Source organism: Brassica oleracea, chromosome C5 (assembly GCF_000695525.1).
Source record: "Brassica oleracea var. oleracea cultivar TO1000 chromosome C5, BOL, whole genome shotgun sequence".
Classification (NCBI taxonomy): Eukaryota; Viridiplantae; Streptophyta; class Magnoliopsida; order Brassicales; family Brassicaceae; genus Brassica; species Brassica oleracea.
Genome location: NC_027752.1, coordinates 153,984 through 165,359, shown reverse-complemented (window position 1 = coordinate 165,359; position 11,376 = coordinate 153,984). Strand labels below are relative to the sequence as shown.

The window sequence follows — 11,376 nt, the reverse complement described above, 5'->3', positions numbered from 1 at the left end:
TTTTTTTTTTGTTATTGTATTTTAAAATTCAAAACTTATTTATATATTATATAATTTCATTTTAATTCGGCCAAAAAAAAATTTTCTATTCGATTTAATTTCAATTAAAATTTTATTAATAAATTAAATAAATATAATTTTTATTTATAAATTCAGTAAATAGAAAACAAAGTAATTTCGTCGCTAATTCCCGATGTATTAACGAGGAAAATTAACGACGAAATATCGAGGAACAATTATCGAGGATTTTACGTGGATTTAGTTACGATTCTATTACGACGAATTGTTTTCGTGTTTCTTACGTTTTTATTACGACGAATTTATTTAGAGGTTTTTGCGGGTCTTTTACGACGAATCATTTACGAGTTTCTTACGAGGAAGCACAACGACCGCGTTACGTGGAAACCCCACGTGGTCTTTACGACGAAAACTTAATTCTTCTTTACGAGGAAAATATAACCTCGCTAATTAACGAGGAAATGGCGACGAATCTTCTCTTACGACAATCATATAACGAAGAAACGCCTTTCATCGTCATTTCCTCGTAAACCTTCTTTTCCGAGGAAATAACGACGATTTTGGCCGTCGTTAAATTTGTGTTTTCTTGTAGTGGATGTTGTCGACCTTCGGTGGATATCCGATGATTGCAGCGACGGAGGTTGCATACCGGTGATGTGGTGGGGCTTTGATCTTAGGACATGTGCCCCTCTGATGGTGTTTCGGTCAAGACGTGGCGGCCTGATGACGCGTGTCCCTCGCTGTGAGGATCTCGACACGTGTCTCGTTCACGCAACACGAGTGAATGAAGAGGCGCCTTTGGGTTTAGGATGATGGGCTTAGGGCCCAATAATGGTTTGCGGTTTTGTTAGCCCTAGTGTATTGAGCTTTATGTTTGTATCCTTATATCTTTTTGGGAGCTTTGTCTTATCGGCTTTGTCTCTTTAATAAACTTTTCATGGGGAAAAAAATAAATAATTGACAGTCCGTACGACTGGGTCAACGTCTGTGGCAGCCTTTTGTCACCTAAAGGGGCCCACTCGACTGTCTGCCTTTCCTCCTTTTGGACTCATTACCATTTCACTCTCTCGCCTCTCTTCACTCTCTCCCCCGCGTTGCCACGTGTTATCTTAGAATCTGAGCCGTCGGTTAGCGTACAGAAGTGTAGGCGCGTGAGGTAGAGAGGCGAATCATTGTGGGTGGAGTACGTAGCAGATACGATCGGTCACTCTTGTCTTCCCTTTAACGATCCACCTTCACTATCTCTCTTATTTACGGGAATGCCATCCTGTCTTTCTAAACCCCAACAGCATTTCACGGTACCTTCTTGGCGTTCACCCTCCACTACTGTCTACTTCCCCCTTTTTCTCCTCTCTAACATTTTTTTCTTTGTAAATTAATCCAACACTGCTCGAAGTATTTATTTTCTCGTGTTATCACAGTGAAAAAATACACACGTATTCGTGTAATTTGACACCAAGATATTTACGATTTATATCATTTCATATACAAATAGAGATTGGGAACAACTACTAATATAAACGGTTAAATACACACAATCATATAACATCAACAAAAAAAAAGATTTGATGATGAGATGTTGGACCTACCATAATTAATAAACAGAAGAAACGCGTTTATACAAACCCCTCCCAATTCAACATGAACCACACGATCACAAACTTATATTTCTTTATTTCTTTCTTTCTTTCCTTCGAGTTTTTCTTTCTTTTTAATCCAAGTTTCAGCAAAATTAGCTCCGCGTATTTGCTAGTCTTTGTCAGATCAAAAGATCATCTAGACTCCCCATAAGCAGCTATACATTTTAATTCAAATGACTGTACAATTATAAAATACTACTTCGTAAAGGTGCATATGATTGATGTTTGGTACACTAAGATTAGTGAAATGGCACAGACACTCACAGTGGGCCATGGGATATTCACCACCCTACCCATGTGACTGGTTCTTTTCTTTTCTTCTCCGTCTTAACTTTATAATAGGAATAATGAGTATCCTGAATTTTGAAAATATATATATGATCGGTTCAGCTCCATTTTACTTTTCTTATCTATGAGCGCTCTACAGCTATCCAAATATTTTCATGGTACAATATATATATAAATATATCAATTACAAAATAAATAAATTATATAAGTAAAAAACTTTTGCTGGAGGGAACCTCTCCCCCAAATAGAAAGTTAGGGTTTTTCGAACGTATTTGCAGAGACACAGTACTCTCCCTCTCTCTCACACACATCATATCAAGAGAGAGATGTTCTGGCAAAGGGGAAAGACTCTAATTCCAATAGAGGTATAGTACGTCGCTTGCTTTCAGTCAATTAAAACCACTCCATAACCTATTCCGCACCGACATGTCTCCTATCGCCTTCCTTTATTAGCCTCTTCACTCTTTCACTTTGTGTTTAAATATAGTTGTAGTAGCAGAGAGCGCATAGATTAGAAAAGAAAGATCTTTCTCGGGATCTCCTCAATACTATTCTTGGAACATGTTGGACTACGAATGGGACAACCCCTCCGTGATTATGTTATCCGGAGAAGATCGAAGCCATCATCGTCAGCAGGAGCCTGACCCAACCCGAGTCTTGTCCATTTTCGACCCGACCCAGACCCATCATAGTCAGTCCTCTTACAGCAACACTTGTCCACCTCTATTTTCTTCCTTCTCTAACCAACAACATTTGACCGTCTATGGTCATCAGACCAGCAACCAGTTTCATCCCTCCTTCGTCTATGACTCACGCACCACCAATCACCTTTACGCCCCCTCATCCGATTCAATCTACGGTCACCCCCACCACTCAGCCTTGTTCTCCTTCGACCAGACAGGGTCAGGAGGATCCGGATCTTCTTACAACTTCCTCATCCCCAAGGCTGAAGTTGACGTCTCTCGGCCGCTCGATTTCACTTCCAACAGAATCGGTCTGAATTTGGGAGGGCGGACATACTTCTCGGCGGCGGACGACGATTTCGTGAGCAGGCTGTACAGGCGGTCCCAACCTGGTGAGTTGGGAGTGGGGAACACGCTGAGCACTCCAAGGTGCCAAGCGGAGGGATGCAACGCAGATCTGAGCCACGCCAAACACTATCACCGCCGCCACAAAGTGTGTGAATTCCACTCAAAAGCTTCAACGGTTGTGGCCGCTGGTCTTAGCCAGCGCTTTTGCCAGCAGTGCAGCAGGTAACATATTTTTGTTTGGCCTCCTTATACAGATCATTCCCACCTTTGAGTGACACGGTTATCATTACGCCTCTTTGTTCATCCGTACATCTTTTACCTTTGTAAAATGATCCATGTTCCATTAGGGGTGTGTGTTTCTTCCGTACATATTTACATGATTACTAGTAATATTACTACAGCCGCTGCCCCGGTATTAATAATATTGTTTCCAACAATCTTGTAGAGAAGCTTTGATTATTTTATTTTTAAAAATTAGACCTATTTTATTTTAATTAGGTTTACTCGGAGGATGATAAATGAATGGATCATCATCACACTTAACTCAAATCATTGAGAGAGAGAGAGAGAGAGAGAGAGTACCGTGTTGTTTGTGATCCCGATGGCCCTCCTTTTTAACCCAAACAACAAAATTATTTTTAACCTCTTTACGTAATTTACCATCTCCTCCAAATTTACTCACTCGTATGATCATCTTTTATGTGTGGTCATATTTAATTATCTAAAAAACAGAATTGTAATAATCACATTTGGTTACAGGTTCCATTTGCTGTCGGAATTCGACAACGGGAAACGGAGCTGCCGTAAGCGACTTGCTGACCATAATCGACGCCGCCGTAAATGTCACCAGTCAATCTCCAAACCCACTCCGGATACTACCACCACCCCGCGTACGTACTTGACTACTATCCCATTTACATATTGTATGTTTTGTTAAAATATCTGTGGTATCTTAATTTCAGAGTCACCTAACGATTCGGGTGTAAAGTCTTCGTCGTCGCCATCCAACGCGCTGCCTACAATTTCACTGGAATGTTTCCGTCAAAAGCAGTTCCAAACAACAACAACACCATCGTCTTCCACGTCAGCATCTTCCTCTAATTCAATGTTTTTCTCAAGCGGATAGCTAGCTAATTAAGCTTTGCAGTTAACTATTATAAACGACGCTAGCTACTACGTTGTTATAATTGTTATCATCTTAATATCATCATCTTTGTTAGCAGTGAATCGATAAATTGATATTTGGTCATGTTGCGTGCTTCTTTCTTAATATTAGTTAAATTGTTCTTGTTTAAATGTGTTCGTTTGTTTTTAAATTAGTGGAAGATCTTCAATTATAAAAATGAACCACTTTGATGATCGATTGAATTCTCTTTAAAATGTATTAGTAGTAAATATAATGACTTACTTGAATAAATGCGTGATAGAACTGCTGGTAATGAAGGAAAGACCGGGGAAGGTGCTGGTGCATGGGGTGGTTCGTTCATCGTTTATTCATTTAGGGCAACTGAATTATTAAATTGATCGACAATCTGTGCATTTTTTCTTTTGTTTTTGTCTGATGGTGCTGTTGGAATTTTTCTAGATAACTACAGCAAACCAACATTTCAGAAAGTGACTTATCGATGAAAGCCACGTGCTTCCCTTTTCTTTTCTTTTTTTACAAAAACATAAAAATATACTTATTTCATCTCATTTATTATTATTATCTTGCCGAGGAGAAAATTGGTTGAAATGGATGTCTCGTTAATGTCCCCCTTTCCTGAAGCTAATCATACAAATGTTGTTAAATCTTAATTAGCCATGTTTATTTGCGCCACCACTGGGACCTTTTTTTTTCTTCACCAATGGGACTTAGTTTGTACTACTTGTTATATACTGCTAATGTTAGAAGCATGATAGAACTGTCATTAATAATTAGTGAAATAACTACTGCGTTCTTGATTTAGTTTACACAATTAGCTACGCATTTGTGTATAGTATAACCACTGTGTTTAGTAAACTCCAGGATGGAGTAAATGTCGTGAGTATGGGATCAGAAGTATATAATTTCGGAGTTACGCTTTATCATTAATAATTAGTGAAATAAAAAGTACTCGTTCTGTTTCAAAAATATACATATTTTAGACTTTTCACACATATTAAGAAAACACATTAAAACTTGATTATAAATGCATTGTTTTTTGCGAATAACAATTTTCATAATTTTTGGCCAAAAAAAAAAACAATTTTCATAACTTTTATTCAATAAAAATCTAATAAACACCATTAACTTTTTTAAAATTTACATTTTTTCATTCAATAATGCATTGAAAAAATAAAAAATGTATTTTTTTGAAACAAAATTTTTTTTCTAGAAACTGGATCTTTGTGAAACGGAAAGATTACAGTGTACCGGTTCTAATTAAAACTTTCATTAACAGCAGGCAGTAGGCGATGATACGACGACATTAAAAAGGACGATGTCATTGGTTCCCCTAATTCCAGCTGGGTGCGTCTCTCGTTTACTTCCCATAAAAGTACACACGTGTCGTATTTGTCTTGGGCAACCACAAAGATACATTAGCAATTTTGTTTCAGTTGCTGCAAACGCTGATTTTCAGCTCCACACGTGATCATTTCTGGCGCTAGCCGTCCGATGTGGGGAAGAAACGCCTAATTAATAGCCCAACCATTGAGAAAACTTCAACTCCTTTTCTTCGTTGACATATATGAAAAAGCTAAACGGAGTCAATTATGATATCCCGAGGGCGAGGGTCTTGTTTATGTTTATGGACCGCACCAGGCGCAATAAGGCACTGCCTTCACAGAAAATATGTACTAGTGTTTATTTTAAAGATTTTCCTTTTAAATGTAGCATATATAATATGTAATATGTATATGTCGCTGTCTTACAAAGTATTAAAAACACGAGTATTTCACATCACATAGTTTTTTTGTTTTTAAGCAAGAGATATTTATTGGATATTTTTTTTGTTATAAGTGAAAAACCATCTCTAATGGTTTACCTCAATTTTTTTAATCTCAAAATGAATTTGTGATTTGCTCGCATAATTTCTCTCAGTTTTTCTTCAGTTATCAATATACTAATTTCAACTTTTTATTTATCACTAATAACACCCTCTATTTGATAAGATTTAAAACTATATTCATTTATTTAAAAATTTAAAAATTTACCTAAAATATGACGTTATTAAAATAACCATTTATTACGTTAATAAAATTACATAGTCACATACAAAAACAATATAGTTCTATTCAAACAACACTATTACTAGTTTTTACAGATAACTAATCAAACTATGTATGCATTTTTTTTTTAATTTTGTATTATTCATGTGTTTCTAATGTTACTATTTTATTGTTCTATTTTTATTTTTTATATTTAACTATTGAATTATAAATTGATACTTAACTATTTAATCATTTTTATTGATAATTATGTCTAAAGAGCTTAAGCAACATATAAATATCATATAGGGGTTTTAATTAGGAGAAAAGGATATATAGTAAAACCTCTATAAATTAATACTCGATAAATTAATAATCTCTATAAATTAATAAATTTTGCCGGTCTCAATTTGGGCCGGTTCAAAATTTGATATAAATCGATAAAATAATAAGATAATAACTTTTTAGAAAATTTTATGTAAATATATGGTCCCATTAAAATTATAAATTAATAATTTATATGGATACATATTTTATATAAGTAAGAACCTATTATTATATGGTTTGTTTTATATTCACAATGGCATTATCTTTATATTTTCTTAACACTTAATATATTTTTGATGAGATTTTGTAATATTCTATCTAAAACCACATTTAAGTTCTATGCAATATATATTATATACACTAAATAATATAATAAAATTAATATAAATGTCAAATTTAAAAAAATAACAATTAATGTCTATACACTAAAATCAAATATTTTTCTCATCTTAGAATAAATATATCTTAAAATACAAAATCTAAATAAGAAAAATTTTGTAAATTAATATCTCTATAAATTAATAAAATATCAAAATCCCAACATTATTAATTTATAGAGATTCAGTGAAACAAACTGAGTCTTTTAAAATGGGTTGTAAAGACTTAATGAAATGGAAGGCCCATTAAAAAAATATGGGCTTAGAAAGTTGCAAAGTTTTGCATGTGTACGTAGGTGAAACAAAGAAGGTTGAACTCTAAATCATTAATAAAAGAAAGGCTCATATATATAAAATGGTGGTAAAGAATATGGGAATAAGTGGCAAAGCTCAAAAAACCGAAACTTGGAAATATCAAAATTTGAAGCTAATCTGGTTTGTGAATCAATCCCCTCCTAGCTAGCTACTGCTGCTTGGATCTCCCCGAAACCCAAGACCCATCTCTCATCCCCTAGCAAGCATTTCAGATCTGGAATCACCATGGTGATGAACCCGTCCAAGGTCGCCGGCCATGCCCGGTTCTTACTCGAGAGCTTTAGCGATTCCGAAGTTGATTCAATCGCCCAAGAGATATGTCATGTACTTACATAATTATCTCTCGTGGATTCTAGTTCTCCCGACGTCATGTTAGAAGTTGCGAAATTGTTTATATCTATCTATATATCTATATGAGAAATGATGTATTCTGATACAACGGGCTTGTTTAACAAAATTAATGAACGAATGAATGGGCAGCTGGTTGACTATGGTATTGAGACAAGCATTCCAGTTCTCAAGACATGTTTAGATTGCTTCGCCGCCCGTAGAAGCCATCCTAATTCCTCGAAGCTTGAGAAACTAATATCCTTGGTCTTTAAACGTGTCCTGAAACACTCTAATCTCATTTCTCATGCCCTTCAAGATGTCGAGGTCACTGATGAGTTCGCGGCTGATTTGACTAATGCTCTGGACTTTTCAATCTCTGACAAAATTAGCTTTGCTCTGTCTCTAGTCGAGTTTGACAGCTCTGATGATGCAAATGCAACTAGTAAGCTTCCTTCTTCATTTAGATTTTGAGAAAAATTCAAAAAATGTGAATCTTGTTTTATTGCATAGTTGCATCCTACATAGACATAAGATGATGGTCAAATAAGTTTTATAACTATGTTGTGTCCATTTCTCTAAAGAATAAATATTTTATAGTGTTTAGTTAGTATATAAAGTCTTATTAAGTTAATTGATGAAAATTAGAGAGATGTCTATGTACCATGAGAGAGAGTTTAGCATACATTAATACAAATGTAGAAATAGTTAGAGTTTTAAAACAACACTAAAGATTTTAAACTTCCGTATATATAGCACTTACCGAAAAAACTCAATTTCATAGGGGGTTAACTTTTAGATTTTGAGAAGAAAATTCAAAAATATGACAATTTTGCTTTATTGCATAGTTGCATCCTGAAATGACATAGGATGATGATCAAAGATGTTGGAAATCTTGTTTGTGTCCGTTTCTTTAAAAAATAGAGATTTCATACTAGGTGGTCCACTAATTTAGCCCGTATATGAAGTTTTATTAATTAATTGTTAAAAATCAGAAAAGATACTCATATACCATGAAAGAAAATTTAGAATACATTAATAAAAATGTATAATGTGGTTAGAAATTTTTAAACAACACTAAAAAGTGCAAACTTCATTATTTAGCGCATCTACCGACAACTCAATTTTGTAGGGGTTAGTTGTTAACCTTCAGATTTTCAGAAAAATTCAAAAATTATGACAATCTTGTTTTATTGCATAGTTGCATCATGCACAAACATATGATGATGATCAAAGAGGTTTGAAATATTTGTTGTGACCGTTTCTCTAGAGAATATATATTTTATAGTGTTTAGTCCACTAATTTAGGCAATATATAAAGTTTTATGAAATTAAATTTTAAAAATTAGAAACGATCCTCATGTACCATGAAATAGAGTTTAGCATACATTAGTACAAAATTAGAAAATGGTTACATTTTTTGAAACAACACTAAAGAATGTAAACTCCAATATATGTATCACTTACCGAAAACTCAATTTTGTAGGGGTTAACCTTCAGATTTTGAGAAAAATTAGAAACGATACTCATGTACCATGAAATACAGTTTAGCATACATTAGTACAAAATTATAAAATGGTTACATTTTTTTAAACAACACTAAAGAATGTAAACTCCAATATATGTAGCACTTACCGAAAACTCAATTTTGTAGGGGTTAACCTTCAGATTTTGAGAAAAATTCAAAAATATGACAATCTTGCTTTATTGCATAGTTTCATCCTAAACTGACATATGATGATGATCAAAGAGGTTAAAAATATTTGTTGTGTCCGTTTCTTTAATGAATAGAGATTTCAGAGTGATTAGTCCACCGATTTTGGCAGTATATGAAGTTTTATTAAATTAATTGTTAAAAAAATAAGAAACGATACTTTTGTATCATGAAAGAGAGTTTAACATACATTAATAAAAATATAGAATACAGTAGGAAATTTTTTAAACAAAACTAAAGAGTATAAACTTCAATATATAGAGAACTTATCGAAAAACTCAATTTCGTAGAGATTAACCTTCCGATTTTGAAAAAAAATTCAAAAAAATGTGAATCATATTTTATTGCATATTTTCATCCTGCATAGACATTGGATGATGGTCAAATATGTTTTATAACTATATTGTGTCCTTTTCTCTAAAGAATAAATATTTTATATTGTTTAGTCCACTGATTTAAGTGGTATATAAAGCTTTATTAAGTTAATTGTTAAAAGTGATGTCTATGTGCCATGAATAAGAGTTTAACATACATTAGTACAAATGTAGAAATGATAGAATTTTAAAACAACACTAAATATTTTAAACTTCTGTATATATATCACTTACCGAAAAACTCAATTTCATAGGGGTTAACCATTAGATTTTGATAAAAAAAATTCTAAAATCTAACAATCTTGCTTTATTGCATAGGTGCATCCTGAACTGATATAAGATGATGATCAAAGAGGTTTGAAATCTTGTTTGTGTCCGTTTCTTTAAAGAATAGAGATTTCATACTGAGTAGTCCACTAATTTAGCCATTATATGAAGTTTTATTAATTAATTGTTAAAAATTAGAAAAGATACTCATATACCATGAAAGAGAATTTAGAATAAATTAATAAAAATGTATAATGTAGTTAGAAAATTTTAAACAACACTAAAAAGTGCAAACTTCATTATATAGAACATTTACCGAAAACTCAATTTTGTAGGGATTAGTTATTAACCTTTAGATTTTGAGAAAAAAATCAAAAAATATGACAATCTTGTTTTATTGCATAGTTGCATCATGCACAAACATATGATGATGATCAAAGAGGTTTGAAATCTTTGCTTTGACTGTTTCTCTTGAGAATAGATATTTTATAGTGTTTAGTTCACTAATTAAGGCAGTATATGAAGTTTTATGAAATTAATTGTTAAAAATTATAAACGATACTCATGTACCATGAAATAGAGTTTAGCATACATAAGTATACAATTAGAATATGGTTAGATTTTTTTTAAACAACACTAAAGATTGTAAACTCCAATATATATTGCATTTACCGAAAACTCAATTTTGTAGGGGTTAACCTTTAGATTTTGACAAAATTCAAAAATATGACAATCTTGTTTTATTGCATAGTTTCATCCTGAACTGACATATGATGACGATCAAGGAGGTTTAAAATCTTGTTTGTGTCCGTTTCTTTAATGAATAGAGATTTCATAGTGGTTAGTCTACTGATTTTGACAATATATGAAGTTTTATTAAATTAACTGTTAAAAAATTGAAACGATGTTCTTGTATCATGAAAGAGAGTTTAACATACATTACTACAAATATAAAATACTGTTAGAAATTTTTTAAACAAAACTAAAGAGTGTAAACTTCAATACATAGAGAACTTATCGAAAAACTCATATTCGTAGGGATTGACCTTCAGATTTTGAGAAAAATTCAAAAAATGTGAATCTTGTTTTATTGCATAGTTGAACTTTCATAGGCATAAGATGATGGTCAAATAGGTTTTAAAACTATGTTGTGTACATTTCTCTAAAGAATAGATATTTTATCGTGTTTCGTCCACTGATTTAAGTAGTATATAAAGTTTTATTAAATTAATTGTTGAAACTTAGAGCGATGTCTATGTACCATAAAAGAGAGTTTATCATACATTAATACAAATGTATAAATGGTTATAATTTTAAAACAACATTAAAGAATTTAAACTTCCGTATATATAGCACCTACCAAAAAAAAATCAATTTCATAGGGGTTAACGTTTAGATTTTGAGAAAAAAATTCAAATATGACAATCTTGCTTTATTGCATAGTTGCATCCTCCACTGACAAATGAGGATGATCAAAGATGTTTGAAATCTTTTTGGTGTCCGTTTCTTTAAAGAATAAAGATTTCA

At 32.8% G+C, this 11,376-nt stretch overlaps 1 protein-coding gene across 1 annotated transcript; it reads left to right on the top strand.

Moving 5' to 3' along the window:
* Nucleotides 1-2,168: 2,168 nt before the first annotated feature.
* LOC106293180 (squamosa promoter-binding-like protein 8) lies at nt 2,169-4,338 on the top strand. Its single transcript, XM_013728846.1, has 3 exons — nt 2,169-3,199; nt 3,737-3,867; nt 3,940-4,338. The coding sequence occupies exons 1-3, from the start codon at nt 2,508-2,510 to the stop codon at nt 4,101-4,103; spliced, it is 987 nt and encodes a 328-aa protein (XP_013584300.1). The 5' UTR covers nt 2,169-2,507; the 3' UTR covers nt 4,104-4,338.
* Nucleotides 4,339-11,376: the final 7,038 nt, after the last annotated feature.

Bases quoted from the DNA above. Each gene is read 5' to 3' on its own strand.
- LOC106293180 (XM_013728846.1), top strand. From the start codon at position 2,508: ATGTTGGACTACGAATGGGACAACCCCTCCGTGATTATGTTATCCGGA. The intron at 3,200-3,736 runs GTAACATATTTT...ATTTGGTTACAG, and splicing joins TTTTGCCAGCAGTGCAGCAG to GTTCCATTTGCTGTCGGAAT. The intron at 3,868-3,939 runs GTACGTACTTGA...TCTTAATTTCAG, and splicing joins GGATACTACCACCACCCCGC to AGTCACCTAACGATTCGGGT.